This window comes from Lissotriton vulgaris, chromosome 3_1, assembly GCF_964263255.1.
Source record: "Lissotriton vulgaris chromosome 3_1, aLisVul1.2, whole genome shotgun sequence".
In the NCBI taxonomy this organism is placed as follows: domain Eukaryota; kingdom Metazoa; phylum Chordata; class Amphibia; order Caudata; family Salamandridae; genus Lissotriton; species Lissotriton vulgaris.
Window position 1 is genome coordinate 17354539 of NC_141689.1, and position 17594 is coordinate 17372132.

The 17594-nt window shown below is 49.3% G+C and overlaps 1 protein-coding gene across 1 annotated transcript in view; it reads left to right on the forward strand.

Annotated features, from left to right (window-relative positions):
* The first annotated feature begins 227 nt into the window (after positions 1 to 227).
* The window catches only part of LOC147725832 (vomeronasal type-2 receptor 26-like), a 511160-nt gene continuing 493793 nt past the window's right edge, over positions 228 to 17594 (forward strand). Inside the window, exon 1 of the mRNA XM_086963365.1 lies at positions 228 to 469. Coding sequence (XP_086819491.1) covers positions 228 to 469 — 242 coding nt within the window. The remainder of the gene's footprint in view (positions 470 to 17594) is intronic.

Genomic DNA, 17594 nt, shown 5'->3' on the forward strand with positions numbered 1-17594 from the left:
TCAGGGTGAAGCAGAAAAAGAAGGCTTCGAGGCACCGTCAGAGGTCACAGATCCACGTTAGAGGTTACATATCCACATCAGAGGTCACAAATCCACGTCAGAGGTCACAGATCGACGTCAGAGGTCACAGATCCACGTCAGAGGTCACAGATTCACGTCACACTGCAGGTGCATCAGTCTGCTTCTGTGTGACATCATTCACACCCTGCACTCCACCAGCAACAGCAATGCAGGCTGTGGATAGCTGCTCTTGTGTTTTGTGGTGGAGTTTCCTGCTGTTGTCACTGGTGCCTCAGTGTTCACTGTGTGAAGCTGTGACGCAAACATCTGGCTGCGCCCTGCAGAACAAGTTCCAGAAGAGATACTACAAGGAGGGGGACCTCATGCTTGGAGGGATAGTACATGTGTACACGACTGATGCACCATTGATCTTTAATGGGCTCTACACAAATATCTGGAATTGCAGACTGTAAGTTATTTATGTTTAACTATATCAAAACCAACACTACTCTGATTGTCTTCTGCATTACACACGCATTCCTCAAAAGGCCCCCAGCCTTTCCCGTAGACATCAGATCTGAGCTCTGAGAGGTGTCTGAGGCTTTTAAAGCAAGTCGTGTGGATCGACCCCGGTCCATATAGGGTCCCTATAGGTCTCTGAATGGAAGGCATTGAACCGTGAGCCCCTTTAAACACTAATGCTCTAAATGCAAGAGTAGCCTGACTGCTGCAGCCTAAACCCTTCTATCCACCTGTCAATCAACCCTTCTGAGATGCAGGTAGCCCCACTTTTCACCACTAGGGGGCCTCAGGGCACAAGAACAAGAGTCAGGGATGGTGGGCTACAACCAACTCTCCCCGGGTCAGTAAACTCCCCCCCTTCATGATGTAGCAACCCTCACACCTCACAGTTGTTGTTGTTGTCGACGCAGCATTTCGGTGAATCAGTGATAACACCTTCTTCAGGACAAACAATTCTGTGTGACGATCGTCCACGTAACCCGATGCGGAAAGGACCGAGAGGGGAGCAGGGAGGCCGGTTTCTAATAAAAAGGTTGGATTGATGAAAACCACTATTGATAATATCCGACGCTGCAGGCAGAATTGAAGGCATCCAGTGGCGCGATAATAAGGGATAAAAATTCCTATTCATAGTGTTTTTTATATACAACACGGTGGCCCCCCTCCGGTATCCTCATCAACATAGAGCTCCTGATAAAATAAGGGACTGCTAATCTGGAATTTAAAGATACCAGAAGCTCCTCATGTCTGAGTTCGACTCAAAATATTCCTCCTAATTGAAAGAAAGAGGAATTTGAAAAAGTAACACACAGAATTGTTTGTCCTGAAGAAGGTGTTATCACTGATTCACCGAAACGCTGCGTCGACAACAACAACAACTGTGATTTCTTGACTAATTATTTTAAACAAATTGTGATTTTTTTATCGTTTTTAGATCATATGTGTCTTTGGGCACTATTATTGTATAAATTGTTTTATTGTGAATTGTAATAAATTGTATACTTTTATAACACACACACTATCTAAGGTTCTTGTTTTGTTTAATATTTGTTTATGTCAACATGGTACATATTTTATGTTAAATCTGGCATTCTGAGGTATATGTGAACTACACTAAGGTTTCTTATGAGTTGAATGGTTCCGGGACCTTCCTCGTTCTTTCAACTTAGGCTCTTTGTCCCCTATTACACTGTAAAGGAGGCCTCCCTTCTTTCTTTTACTTTAGTTAAATAGTGCTGCCCACAACACAGGCCTTTTATTGGAGGCTAGTAAACATGCCAGTCTATTGCCATTGTGGGCATCTTACTGTATGCAAACGTACACATTATGGGCCTCATTTACAAGAGGCTGCACCACCGAAGTGTCTTCTTTGATGACACTCCGGTGGCGTAGGCCTCTCAATCATCTCCATGCAGACGCGCAGAGCCCCCCTGTGGAGCTTTTCATGGCCTCATAGATATGGAGTAAGGTAAAGCAGCGCAGGTCACTGTGTATGATGCTCCGGTGGTGTAGGCCTCTCAATCATCTCTACGCGGACGCGCAGAGCCCCCCTGTGGAGCTTTTCATGGCCTCATAGATATGGAGTAAGGTAAAGCAGCGCAGGTCACTGTGTATGATGCTCCGGTGGCGTAGGCTTCTCAATCATCCTCATGCAGACGCGCAGAGCCCCCCTGTGGAGCTTTTCATGGCCTCATAGACATGGAGTAAGGTAACGCAGCGCAGGTCACTGTGTATGATGCTCCGGTGACGTAGGCCTCTCAATCATCTCTACGCGGATGCACAAAGCCACCCTGTGGAGCTTTTCATGGCTTCATAGATATGGAGTAAGGTAAAGCAGCGCAGGTCACTGCGCCAGGAAGGCGTACCAGGTGAGCAGCTGATATGCAGACGTGCAGAGCCACCCTATGGAGCTTTTCATGGCCTCATAGATATGGAGTAAGGTAAAGCAGCGCAGGTCACTGTTTTGTCTCTCACTGCGTCAGGGAGGGGCACCATGGGGATTGTGGTGGGTGAATGCTGACAACTGGCTGTGGTAAGTTCAGGGCTGCAGCATTCTCTAAACTCAAAGGTAAGGGTGATGCTGTGAATGTCACCAGTTGGATTCAGTACCGAAGACTTAAACGAGAAGAAGGCAGCAAAAGCACCATTGCAAGTGAGTGAGGACCAGGCCTGGTTCCAGCGGGTGTTGGAAGCAGAAGTAACATGTATGTGGGACACAAAGAACAATGCAGGACAGTTTCCCAAAGGCACTACTTAGCTGGTCGCTGCAGAATGTAGTACGTCATGTCCAATTGTTCTCCTTGGCAGTCTTTAGTGAAAGGAAACAATGTATTTAAATGTTTGCTTTGCACTATAGTGTGGCTCACTGGTTAGAGGCGGCAGACCCGAGAGCAGAGGACGGCCCGGGACCAGGGTTCGATTCCCGGCGCGGCAGGTTTCTGGACAAGGGTCAGCGGACTCGATAATTCTCTCGCCTCGGTGCCCACTCTGATCAGCGATCACACTCGGCAACTCTGGCCATTAGCTTGCCTCATCTTCACTAACGGCCCCACCAGACCACCGGGGATGCCTGGTCTCACCCTGGAGATACCCATTAAGGGACCATCTCTCAGGGAAGCCAGGAAGGGTTTCGCAGCGGTCGAAGCGCCTTGGGACCCTCCGGGTAAGTAGTGCGCTATATAAATGCCTATACATTTACATACATACATATTCAGGTATGCTGCTAAGGTGCATGGGCAGATGGGGCGCTCACTACAACAATGGAGAGTGCTTTGATTGTTGGGTTAATGCTGTATTGCGTGCGTGACACCTGTTGCACACATTCTGGGGTCCTGCATGACTGATCAGTCAGTGATGCAATCTCTGCCATATTGTACAGCTGGCAGCAACAGGGCTGGCCAGACTCCCTCCTGCCCTGCCCTGCCCCTGCACCTTACCTGACATACTGGAAGGAAATGTCCACAAAATTAAGAGTAAAGACCAAATTTAAATAATAAAACACTTGAGCGAAGGAGGGAGAATAAAATACTCCAGGGAGAGCAGCTTGTGCATGAAAAAAAAAGTTACAAAACTGAAAAAACAATTCCATGTGATCAGGCACAATCTCATGTACACGTGGAATAACGCTACTGCCCAGAGTGACATTTTGCACAGTCTTTGTCAAGGGCAACTAACATTTCATTTCAATTTTGTAAAATTCTTGAAAATAATGACATCAACTGTGATCACTGGAGAAGGAGGGGGGGGGCAGATCCTTGACGACCTCCTTAGTCTACATGTGTTTTATATGATGTTATGTTTATTGACATTGTGTTGGCCTCAAGAAGGGGTTTGCAGAGCAGAGCAATGGTGTAATGTATGTCAAGTGCATCACGTGGACAGAGAGATGATGCAATGTATGTGAAGTGCATCACGAGGGGAGCCACTGTGAGCAGAGAGATGATGCCATGTATGTCAAGTGCATCACATGGACAGAGAGATGATGCAATGTATGTGAAGTGCATCATGTAGGGAGCCGCTGCGAGCAGAGAGATGATGCCATGTATGTAAAGTGCAAAACACATAAGGTGATGGACGGAATGTTGCACTATGGCAAAACATTTGCCCCCAGGCACAGATCTCGGTTTAATCCATCGTTATTTTGCTCACCTCGCCACCCCAGTTCAGACATGGCCATATGCACATTGTTAGACCTGGCACCTTGGGGTGAGTCTCCCTTCCACTTTTTGCTGATGTGCCTCATGTGATTTTGCTGGTGTTAGCTGCTCAGAGCACTGTGCCACTGCCAACCAGTGCCACAGTGCAAGTGCTCCCTATGTGTAAATTGTTATATGTGATTGTATTCCATGTTTGGCTTATTTGGTTTACTGTCAGTCCCTAGTTCAGCGCAGGGGTGTCCAGGGCTTGAAAATACAAATGCTGCTGGTGGGCTTGCAGCACTGGTTGTGCCACCCACAGAAGCGGCCTAGTAAAATGTGTCTAAGGTCTGCCATTGCAGAACCAGCATGCAGTCTGGTACTGTCATGCTGACTGGGCAAGTGCACCCACTTGCCAGTCCCTAAACCTTCCCTTAACTTCATATTAGTCACCCCTATGGTAGGCACAAGGGCAGGGTGCTTCACTCCCTGGGGGCATACCGCTCATACGTCTCAGTCAGAGATGCCTGCATGAGCCGGACACACCCCATTGGGAGAGGGGCTGCCATATTGCCACTAGGACTCCTCGCCTACCACGCCTCATCCGCGTCTACAATTCTACAAAACAAAGGTACTGCAAGAATCGTATTCTGAGTTGTGCGCACCAGACCTGAGAGTCCCCCCGTTGCTTAATTGTTTGTGTTTATGGTACGATCAACCCTGCAACGTCCCTTACAAAAGGGGGTGGAAATGGACAGAGCATCCGAACTAATCAAACACTCACACCCAGTCAAAAGATCTGGGTCTAATCCATCACCGTTCTTTTCCACTCTGCCACCCCAGTTCAGACATGGCTGTATGCAAATCAGTCTGACCCTGTGCCTCATGGGAACAGTCCAGCCCAAACTGCCAAGCCATGCCTTCCCTGGACCGGAAACAAGCTTCTGAGGACCGGTTTCTGGCATTGCAGCCGTCTTCAGCCCGGCTTGCTTGGATCCAGTGGCAAAGTGAGCAAGGGACTCACATCTGAGCATACCCTGCCACACTTATGGCGGCCAAAAGCGGTACAAAAGGGGGTGGTAATGGACGGTGCATCCAAACCAATCAAACACTCACACCCAGTCAAAATATCTGGGTCTAATCCATCACCGTTCTTTAGCCCACTCTGCCACCCCAGTTCAGACATGGCTATATGCAAGTCAGTCTGACCCTGTGCCTCAGGGGAACAGTCCAGCCCGAACTGCCAAGCCATGCCTTCCCTGGACCGGAAACAAGCTTCTGAGGACCGGTTTCTGGCATTGCAGCCGTCTTCAGCCCAGCTTGCTTGGATCCAGTGGCAAAGTGAGCAAGGGACTCACGTCTGAGCATACCCTGCCACACTTATGGCAGCCAAAAGCGGTACAAAAGGGTGTGGAAATGGACGGAGCATCCGAACCAATCAAACACTCACACCCAGTCAAAAGATCTGGGTCTAATCCATAGCCGTTCTTTAGCCCACTCTGCCTCCCCAGTTCAGACATGGCTATATGCAAATCAGTCTGACCCTGTGCCTCATGGGAACAGTCCAGCCCGAACTGCCAAGCCATGCCTTCCCTGGACCGGAAACAAGCTTCTGAGGACCGGTTTCTGGCATTGCAGCCGTCTTCAGCCCGGCTTGCTTGGATCCAGTGGCAAAGTGAGCAAGTGACTCACGTCTGAGCATACCCTGCCACACTTATGCGGCCAAAAGCGGTACAAAAGGGGGTGGTAATGGACGGCGCATCCGAACTAATCAAACACTCACACCCAGTCAAAAGATCTGGGTCTAATCCATCACCGTTCTTTTCCACTCTGCCACCCCAGTTCAGACATGGCTATATGCAAATCAGTTTGACCCTGTGCCTCATGGGAACAGTCCAGCCCGAACTGCCAAGCCATGCCTTCCCTGGACCGGAAACAAGCTTCTGAGGACCGGTTTCTGGCATTGCAGCCGTCTTCAGCCCGGCTTGCTTGGATCCAGTGGCAAAGTGAGCAAGGGACTCACATCTGAGCATACCCTGCCACACTTATGCGGCGAAAAGTGGTACAAAAGGGGGTGGTAATGGACGGAGCATCCGAACCAATCAAACACTCACACCCAGTCAAAAGATCTGGGTCTAATCCATCACCGTTCTTTAGCCCACTCTGCCACCCCAGTTCAGACATGGCTATATGCAAGTCAGTCTGACCCTGTGCCTCAGGGGAACAGTCCAGTCCGAACTGCCAAGCCCGTACAGTCAGCACAACACGCATGAGCCTAAAAGAGACGCTTTTCTTTTAAATAATCATTTCCTTGCATAAAAATTATTGTAGCCTCATTTGAAACGTTATTTGAGTCTTGTCTTAAGTCCTCTTGATCTATACATATAAAACAAGCTATTTTTTTATACAAGCACTAGACTGGTGTCCATTTGTGGTGGGTCTTCTGATTACTGTATACTGTCATAAATGCTTAACCTATAACGCCTTGTTAGCCTTATCTGCTCGTGCCACGCAACCTAGAGGGTGAGCAGGGGTTATTTTCTAGAGTAAGTCATTTGCCCTGACTAGAGGAGAGGGTCCCTGCTTGTCACAAGTACTTACCTGTGCCAGCCAGAGACCTCTGAATCTAACACAAATCAGTCTTGACCCTGTGCCTCATGGAAACAGTCCAGCCCGAACTGCCAAGCCATGTCTTCCCTGGACCGGAATCAAGCATCCTAGGACCGGTTTCTGGCTATCAGCCGTCATCAGCCGTGATAGCTTGACTCCAGTGGCGTAGTGAGCACGGGACCCACTTCTGAGCTATACCCATCCAACATAGGGCAAACGGCAAAACACACAAGGTGATGGACGGAATGTTGCACATTGTCAAAACAATCATCCCCAGTCACAGATCTGGTTTTAATCCATCGTTATTTTACTCACCTCACCACCCCAGTTCAGATATGGCCATATGCAAATCAGACTTTACCCTGTGCCTCATGGGAACAGTCTAGCCCGAACTGCCAAGCCATGTCTTCCCTGGACCGGAATCAAGCATCCTAGGACCGGTTTCTGGCTATCAGCTGTCATCAGCCAGGATAGCTTGACTCCAGTTGCGTAGTGAGCACGGGATGCCCTCATCCTTTCTTGCTAGATTGTCTGTCCAGCCGGGCGATGTTGTAGCCGGGTGGGGCTAAGAGGTCTAGGCAAGGGAAAAGGAATCGTTGAGCCATGATTCTGTTAGAATAGTTAGGTTGGGGTTTTTGTGTAGGATGAGTGCAGTATCATCAACGACGTGTTTCAATGCCGATCGGATAAGTGAACAGGCGCAAGGTTACTCTTGACCACATTTCTGTTGTGGAAAGTTGCAGATCTGTTGGTGTTGATAGAGACAATGTGGATGGCATGTTCAGCTCTCATGCCTAACGGGCAAATGGTGGTTTGGTATGGATTGTAGTCTCTAAGGTTTTCCTCTTCAGTAAGGTCAAGTTGACTAGGGGTGTGCTTGTGCGGGTGAAGGTGTCTCAAGGGTAGTGGTAGAGGGTGCTTAGCTAAACCTGTGGTTTGCGGGGGTGGAGTTCCACTGGGTTTTGATGATGGCGAGGGAGAGTTCAGCAAGGTGAAGGAGGTTCATAAGATCTAGTATGGAGGTGTGGATGCTCTGAGTTAGTTTGCCTGCTCTGGAGTGCAGTGTTTTGAGATCTCTATAGGAGGGAGACGTTAGCGGGTAGGGAGGCATTGGTTCTGGGATGGTACTAGAAGACTCAAGGTAAAGGGTGGGTGTTAGACCTGTCAGCCCCAGGGTGGCCTATCCCATATTTTTTGCCCTTGCCTTGTTTTTTCCACCCTCTTTTTCGTTGGACCTAGGTCTCCAGGCGCCTTACCATTGCTAATCAGTGCTAAGGTGCAGGTGCTCTCTCCTACCAACATGGCTGCCACAGGCCCCTGCTACTCTGGAGTAGTCTTTTTAGTAGCCCCCTAGTAGCCAGGAGCTGGCTGGGACCTTAAGATACTGTTGCAACACCAGCCCGCCTTTACTGCCCATAGCTAGACTGTGGAAGCTCCTGGAACCTTTCGGAATAGAGGAGGGGTCTTCATTTGCCGCCTTAGAGAGTGGTCACCTGACCTGGGATCATTTAAGGCAAGGAGGGAAATCCTTTAGTCAGTTGGGGCATCACTGACCTGGGGGAACCTACGCAGGAGTCTTAGGCGGTAGGGCCTAGGGGGTGAACCTATACCACTGTGAATGACAGGGCCTAGGCACAGCCTTCCAAGTTGAGTAAGGGACTCTAACCAAACCCAATGATCTGGCCCTGTGTGGGGGGAACCCAGAGACCCACCTGCAGTGAGCTACAGGAACCAGCCTGTCCTCAAGCCTCCAACTCAACCCCCCCCCCCAAGAAACTACCTGGAAAGGGCGCAGGAGCCATCAAGCGCCAAGAAGAACACTTATCTGCCAGAAGGACTGCTGGGGGATCAACAAGGTACTGGCGCTGTATCATCTCTGCGCTCCCCTGCTCAACCTGTGCCGCAGTGTCGTCCTGCCACTGCCGTGTAGCCTGTCCTGCCTAACTACCTAAACTAACTGTGATGCCTCTCCAGCGCTCTCCTGCTGTGCCCCCTGAAAAGCGCTGTGCCACTGAACACTGCTGCCGGTCAAATCGCTGTAATGCCTAGACTTTGCCTGTAGGAAATTGCTGCTGAGGCCCCTGGAAGCCCAACGGCCCCTTTGGGCGCGGTCCCCATTGAAGCGCTGATTGTGAACTCACCGCCGCAGCCACGGTTCTTGCTGTGCCTCTGGAGATGCGCTGTGCCGGGGAGGGCTCCCGGCTGCCCCCGGCGCTGCTGAGGATTCTTGCCACTGTTCCTGAGGCCTCGGAGGTGCCCTGGGCCCTCCCTCTACCGTTGCGGCCACAGCGCTGGCCTGGGGAACTCCCCCGCTGCTGGCATCATCTTAGTGGCGGCCCCCGGCATCAGGAGAGGGCCGCTGCTGTGCTGCCTTGGGCCGCGCGAGGCCCCGAAGCCACCACGACCCCCCATGTGATGGGCCGACCCTGCCTTTGCTGCCCGGCAATTGGGGAGAGGCTGATACCCCTCCACAGGCCACACTGCCATTGGCAGCCACGGGTGCACCTCCCCTCAGCCGCCTTTGATTGGTCCGTAAGGCCAAGAGAGGCCCGGGACCCGTCCTGCTGCCGGCGAAGGGAGGTCCAAGAGAGCGTGAGCCCCCCATCAGCCCCCAAGCTCTCGGGCTGCCGTCACTGCCCCAGAACCACCCTCCTCTACCAGAGACTGTGATTAGGCCCCGTTAAACGCGCATTGGGACAGAATAGGAGAGAATCTGGTGGAGGCCTTCTGAACTGGGCCCCCGACTTCTAGTAATTGCTAACATACTGTGCCCGAGGTACCCACTGGCTAGGGGAGTGTTCTTACCCGCATGCCCTCGAGCAGGAAACCCTATTGATGTGACTGGTATGCCATTGATGCAGATGTTACCCCCTCTAGTAATCCACTTTCCCAAGAAACGTTTTCAATTGGAACTGGTCCTCTGAAATGTTGGTCAGACCACACTTGCATATGAGGAATGTGTTACTTGAAAGTGATCTATGAAGAGGTTAGCCTTCTTCTATAATAAATTGTTGCTTGTCCCTCTACAAGAGAGGTTTTGCTTCTGCCTAAGTTCCCAAAGAATGGCTTTACTGTTGTCTAGGCCTCTACGATGGAATGTTGCCTGTTCTTTTCTACAGGAGAGGATTAACTGTGCCAACTAGGAAATGTTACTAATGAGTTACTGCTGAAGTGATTAATGGTTTGCCCTGAATGATTTGCCAACCCTGAATTTTGATCTAGATAAAAGTGTATTGATTTTAAAAAAACAGCTGGTGTGGTGTCAGTTATTGTGTGCGTTTCCGGTCTCAGTTGGAGCGTGGGCTGTATGGTTACTTTACACCTAAGCTTTCGGGTCCCTACCTGCTCTCCCTGTGGAACTGGAAACCCCAGTTCTCACAGGTGGTGTTAGGGGGAAGGGTGGTAGATCTGGAATCTTAGTATCAGGTGTGACGTGGGTTTCCTGGGACTGACCTGTCTCATGGTCAGAGTTTTGGACTGGCGGGAAGTGGACCAAGGGTGTGGAGAGAGGTCTATTGATGGGGCTAGGAGATGAGTTAGCGAGGTTGGGCGGAGCGGTGGTAGAGATTCTTACGGAGGTGGTTTGTGGGCTGGGTGGGCAGGTTCGATCTATGTTGCAGGTGGGTAGGGGTGTCTCAGGGTCGTAGTTGGAGTGGGGAGCTGAAGTGGAGGAGATCAGGGGTGCAGGGATGATGGTTCTCCAGGTACGGTCAAGAGCCGTGCAAGGGGGGAATGGGATAATCTGTGTTGGGAGCCCAAGGAAGGCTGATTGGGAGGTGTCTGGGGCGCTAGTCGGGCTGGTTAGATGGTTGTCTGGTGCAGGGAATGGCTATTCTCTTGGTACGGCCAGGAGTCATGCGAGGGGGGGTGGGATGATCTGTGTTGGGAGCCCAAGGATTGCTGATTGGGAGGTGTCTGGGGGCGCTAGTCGGGCTGGTTAGATGGTTGTCTGGTGCAGGGAATGGCTATTCTCTTAGTACGGCCAGGAGTCATGCGAGGGGGGATGGGATGATCTGTGTTGGGAGCCAAAAGGTAACTGGGTGGAGGGAGTCTAGGACGCTAGTCGGGCTGGTCGGAGGGTGGACGGGGTAAGAGGTAGATGCTCTGTTAGACTCGATCACATGGTTGTTGAAGGTAGAGAAGAAGCTTGATATTTTGTTAAAGTTCCTGGATGAGGCTTAGATCAGGACAATGCCGCTTTTGTAGAGGGTGATTGTGAGGTCAGCTCGTATGGTTGCAGAGGGTTCTATTGTAAGCTTGGTACCATGAGGGATGTTCCTGATTGCACGTACGTTAAGGAGGTGCACAAAGGTATTGCGCCAGTAGGGGGATCTTCTGGAGCAGAAGATAAGGTCATTGAAGACTGTGCCATTGTCTGTGCTGTAGCGTAGGTCAGAGATTAATGTCTCGAGGTGACCCTTCAGGGTGGAGTGCTTGAAGGTCTTTGTGGCAGCTTTGGAAAGTTTGGTGGGATAGACCAGAGTAGGAGGGAAATTCCCAGTATCATTTAGGCTGGGCCCAGCCATGTTGGCTAGTGTGGGAACTATAGGAGTGACACCAGTCAGTTAAGCAGTTGCCCGTTGCCTGATTGTAAGGGAAGATGTCCACACGTGCTCACGGTGCACTAATGAGGCCATGTGTGGGGTAGGACTGCGGTGGAGAGCTGAGTGGTTAGACCAGTCGCAGCCCTTGGCCGTGGGTGGTGATAATACGAACCGGGGTAGTAGATGTCGGAACTCTCTGGACCACAGGGGGTGCTGGGATCCTGTTCCAGAGCAGTGCAGCATGGGCAAAGGGGAAGCAGGTTAATGGGGCTTTGGGGTCAGGTTGTAGTTTCAGCAATTTGCTGGGCTTGGGAAGCTGTTGGTCAGGCATAGGTAGGTCGTTGCAATGCCCACATATCACCGCCATCATAGGGTCAGGCAGCAGGCCAGGTTGTTGGGATCGTTTGATTAGTTTGGGATGTGCGTCATAATCACATAGGCCAGTATAGTGTGCAGCAGCAAACTGCGGGAGATTAGATATCTGGTGAGGCGCAGCCATTTTAGGTCCAGGCAGCCATCAGCAATCAGACACTTGTTTAAGAGTACACAAAAGCCATAAACCCCTCTGTGTAAAGCCGATCTGTGCAGAGCGCTGGCAGGGAGAAAGTGCTAGCAGGGGTGGGGAGGCCGCCTAGATACGCTCTACTGCAGGCAGGATTTGGGGATTTTATTGATTCACGAGATGGCAGGCCCCCGCCATTTTGAGTCCATGCAGCCCCAGAAGCAATCGGTTTGCAGACATTCACAAACTTGGGGTCACCCAACATAGTTAGGAAATCGGGCGTGCTGGGGGGCCACCGCAAGATGAAGGCTCCCAGCGTGGCTCCACTGTGCTCCAGGCAAGGGATTTATAGGGCAGGGCGGTCCATCAGAAGCGCACAGCCGCTGCCCCATCCAAGGGATCGCTTCCTCATCGGCCTCTCGTCAAAGTCACAGGGAGGTCCCCAAAGCCGGCAGCCGAGGTTGTAGGAATTCAGAGCTCCGGCGATTCGGCTGAGCAAGAAGGGATGGGCAGCACCACAGCCCCCGCGATGGTGTGCCATGCTGTGCTCTTTTACGGTCTGCGGCGAGAGGCAGTCACGGGTTCATCGGAGGTGTCAGGATCAGTCCCAGGCTCACCAATATGGAGGAAGTAAATCGGTGGCAGGCCAGACCCCAGTCACCCGGCGTCAGGGCAGAGCGGGGGTGCAGGTAGCACCCAAGTCACTGCAGTGCTGTGTCCCTCTGTGCTCTTCGGTCGGGGGCCCTTGGTAGAGTGTGGGAGAGCAGCCAGCACCCCAGCCGTCACGGCGGTCGCCCAGCAGGTAGGATGGTTGTTGTTGGGCTCCCGGTCCGTTCGGGCGAGCAAAGTTGGTGGTCCAGGGCCGGGAGCGAGCCGATGGTCGGAAAGGAGCGGTTTGTACTGTGATAACTACCAGAAGGTAATCCCCAAACCGGGAGCTCCTTATGAGGGCTCCTCCATGGTGGCCGTCTTCGAATGTTGGACTATGTGTGATGTAATGTATGTGATTTGTGTCATGTGAGAGCCACTGCGAACAGAGAATTGATGCCATGTATGTGAAGTGCGTCACATGGGCAGCCAGTGCGAGCTGAGAGATGATGCACTGTATGTGAAGTGCGTCATGTAGGGAGCCACTGCGAACAGAGAGATGATGCCATGTATGTGAAGTGCCTCACGTGGAGAGCTACTGCGAGCAGAGAATTGATGCAACGTAAGTGAAGTGCCTCATTTGGGGAGTCACTGCAAACAGAGAGATGATGCAATGTATGTGATTTGTGTCTTGTGAGAGCCACTGCGATGTATGTGAAGTGTATTTAGTTATAACAAGGGAACCCAAACAGTGGCTGAGGACCGTGGGAAAGTATGCTCTGAAAAACAAGGGTCCTTAGCTTATCAGAATCTAAAAGAACAAGGTAATATAGGCCAAAATAGGAGATTATATTGTCCACTGCCCAGCCGGGCAGGGTGTTTATTTAAAAAAATAAGAAGGTGGTAACTGGTTAGAAGGCACAATCCTGTACCGTACTTTAAGACAAACAAACAACATACAAGGGAGAAGGGTTAAACAGGCAAATTTGAGCAATGTTGGCCACTTTTAACTCAGTGTTACAATCTAAAGTATTGCCAAAAAATGCTAGACACAGCAAGTTGAAACACAATGGTTAGGCTGTGAAAGCATTTACAACAGTCGACGTTTCGATCCCTTTTTGCTCGAATTAGTTGGGGATCATCTTCAGGACTAAGGTTTTGACAACATTTGCCTGCCTGTATTACTTTTGCATCCGCCTGTTTTAGGAGGAAAGGAGGAAAGATGGAGAAGAAGAGAAGAGAGGGGTCAAGGGCCGGATTACTTGCTGTTTCTTCAACGTGCGAACATGTCCATTATTTTGCACATTTCACTTTTACTCGGATTCGACTTATAGTGCTTTAGTGACTGGAAAGTGGGAGGGATAACAGGCATACACGAGCGGGTACGTGAGTGAATGGTGATTTGGTGATCATAGAATTATTAAATTCGAAATGCAAACACAAATTGAGCGGCCAGCCTTATCCTCATTAGCTCTTACATATTCAAAAAATAATAAAAATCTGAGTGACGGGACATTTAAATTCTATTTAGACCCTTGGGTGTTCAATCATTCGTGAGCATTCAAACAATCCGTGGGGGTGGTGGACGGAGGATGTGGCTTACCCCGAATTAATTAGATAAAATGAGACCAGGGGACGTGATGTCTTGCCATCTTCGCAGATGGCGGGAATGAGGGTGAGAGACCTGGGGGTAGAGAGGGCAGTGAGTTATGAACATAGAGGGAACCTTACTGTTTGTATTACCATCTAATTAATGGCAGTTTACCTCTGTGCTATTTGGAATTAGCTGAAGTCCGGGCAGTCTTAGTCTGCTGCAAGGTCCGGATTTCTTCTGGGGAGAGGGAGTGAGTTCAGTATTACGCCGAGCAGCCACGAAAGTTAGTGTCACTCGTTGAGACCAAAAGGTTCCGAGTGGGAGTTAACAAAAAAAAGCTCTTACCTCGGGGAGTCCATGAACAGTTACGTCTAATCCTGAGGAACTGCGAGTATGGCAACGAGGCCCTCAGGGCCCTTGGGTGATTACTTCTATAGTATAGAAGCGTATTGCGTTCTGTCGGTTTCCTATATAGTTTAGTCAGAAGTTTACCCTCAGAATGAAAGATGGTGAGATCCAGGAATGCTATTGAGGATTTATCATGACTGAGTGTGAAATTAAGCCCACAACAGTTGTTGTTCAACCAGTGTATGAAATTGGTCAAAGACTCATGAGGCTGGTTCCATATGAGAAAAATATCATCTATATACCGCCTCCACAGTTTTATGTCAGAGAGGAAGGGGTGAGATGGTGTCAGGATCGATCCAACTTCCAGTTGATCCATAAAAAAGTATAGCCAAGTTGGGGGCAAAAATAGCCCCCATGGAAGTGCCCTTAATTTGTTGGAAGTATGTGTTGTCAAAGAGAAAGAAGTTTCTCGTTAGGCATAGTTCCAGCAGTTGTAAGATGAAAAAGGTTGGGACTCTGTGTGGTCGAGGGCGGGTGTCGAGAACGTTTTGGATGACTAACAGTGCTGCAGTTTGTGGGATGTTTGTGTATAGTGATTCCACATCTAACATGCACAGGGTTTCATTAGTGGGGTCAAATTCAAGATGTTCAACGAGATTGATCATCGACATGCTATCTCTCACATAACATGTCGTATCTGGAACGTACTCTTTTGTAAAGGATTGAGGTACTGGGTTTTTCAGAACCGGTACTGATCCGGTAACCCAGCGGTGTCAGGGGCAACACCCAAAGACCTCGAGTACTTTCCTGATTCAGACCACAGAAACACGAGTCTTCTAGGTGAAGTCAAAGATCGAATTTATTGGCTGCAACCAAGTAACAAGCGTCCTAGAAGTACAACAACACGGTGTGTATATTCTCAGGAGACTGCTCAACATTACAGAGCCAGGTTTCTCTTTTTATACAGAAAATTAAGCTTCAGGCAAGCATTCTTAGATTTACAGTGAGCTATTCACATATTTTCACTACAAAGAAAAAGCAGAGTCATGATGACAAGGCCACATTTCAGTGTGTCCAGTTCGTAATAAATTACCCGGCAAGGCCCAACATTTTCATCAGATATCGGTGTACCCCCAATGAAACCGGGCTCCTCCTCATCATAAAGCAAAAGAAGAGAAAAGAGCAGGGACAGGTGTGAGCAAGATTTGGGCGGGGGTGTGTGCGATGGGAACAGTTTATGGCCTGTTGTGCTTTGATGCTATCTCGTTCGGCCACTGGGAGAGGAACTGACCAAACTGGTTTGGCTTGGGGCAATGGTTTCAGCTTGCCCAGGTCAAAGAAAAGTCAATTAAGGTGTATGTGTCCTTGGATATCGAATTCAGCTGTGGTTACAAGCCTATGTGAAGGGCAACTCACAAAATGGCCGCCAAGCGTAAAATGGAACCCAAGGGTTCAAAAACGAAAATGACGATTTCAAGGTGAAATCGTTACTCGATTATGACGAAAATGCTTGTGCATAGTGTACTAGCCATTATCGGTCTTTTGATATAAAAATCGTCATGCTACGACAAAGTTTGTTGCACGAGTCCAGAATTTTCAGAACTACACACCCTCCTTTTTCCCTTACATAGGCAATTAACCTAATCTCATGCTAATCTGAGTCCAGGTCTATATTCCCAAAGTCATTGAGATGTTGCTGTAACATCATTCTGCTACTTAATTCGTCTTTTGACACAGGCTTCCTTACACATGATGTAGCACAGAGGGCACATATTGCAGGAGCGCACTGCACGCACAGACAGAACAGGAAAAGAATGGCTAAGACCATCCCAATGACCATCAGAATTTTCCATCCCCAGCCGGATATCAGTTCCCAGAACCATCCTATAAAAGACCAATCTCCTTTATCCACATGAATAGATTCGGAAATTTTTATGCAGTTTGGAGATGGCCTGGTACACTGTTGGAGCGTTATCTGGAATAAAGACACAGCAACTCGATTGGATCAGTTTACATACCCCACCTCGGTCTGCAAGTATGACATCTAATGCGACCCTGTTCTGAAGGGTCATAAGACGGTCCGACTGAAGCTTAGCAGTCAAGTTACCAAGGGCACCAGCAGTTTCAATTACGGTGGATTCAACCACTCTTGCTAATTGCCTTATGTTTCTGCTGTTAACCATCGGTCCCCAGAACGGCAGAAAACCCTTTACGAAATCCCCAAATTCTTGTCCTGCAGTGTCTTTATTACTCAAGACACCTCTAACTATCCTTGTTTTATGGTAATCTGCCACTGCTGTGTAGGTGGGAGGCAGCAGGAACGAAACAAAACATGTCAGGGGGCAACCATGTACAGGCTCTATCATGGCAGATGAAATAGGTACCCATAGCTGCTAAAAATGAGGGGGAAGTCTGAGATGCGAAAACATACGTTTCAGTACAGACACTCTTCCCTAACTGAGCTCTGGGATTCTTGCCAGTACCTTGCAGACACAGATGACCCTGATGGGGTACAATCCAAATCGGGGAAGATCTCTTAGCTTGCTGTTTCTCACTCAGAGTAGCTCCATATCCGGTCACGTTCCATCCTATGTATACTAGTGTCTCATCTTTTCGGATAGTTTCATAGGAAATATCTTCTTTAATCATATCTACTATACCCTTAACTAGAGCACTATTCTTAGGATTGTCTGTTACAGAACGTAGGGGGTAGACTTCATGTGCATAAATGAACATTGTTCTGTACGCCCACACAGAACCATTGTGGCTGAATGGCAGGACAAGGTAAGGGATACCTTTATCCGTTGTGTGAGGCATAAGACCACACACCCAACAGTTAGTCGTGTTCATTACTAGTTGGTGTTGGTGCAAGAGCTGAATGAAGGAGTTATTAATAAACTCTAATCTCCTAGCTGACTCATGTTCAGGAAGGGGTTGAAAAGAATGTGAATAAACAGTAGGAGGAGGTACAGGTGCTGTAGTGGGTGCAAATGTCGCTTGTAGAGAAAATAATACACAACCTACTAAAAACATTATTGCACTGAATAACAGGAAAATGCATAATAATAAAAATATTTTCTTTGTCATTAATCCACATATTCTGGCCTTAAAGTTCACAGTTTTGGCAGGTCTCTCCATCTTGAAGAACTCCATCCTCTCTACAATGCTGCCCGCGATGGGAGGTTGATTCTGCTAAGGAATGCTTCTGTTGATCCAGGTCAACTCCCTTAGACAACCAGAACTGCCGACCT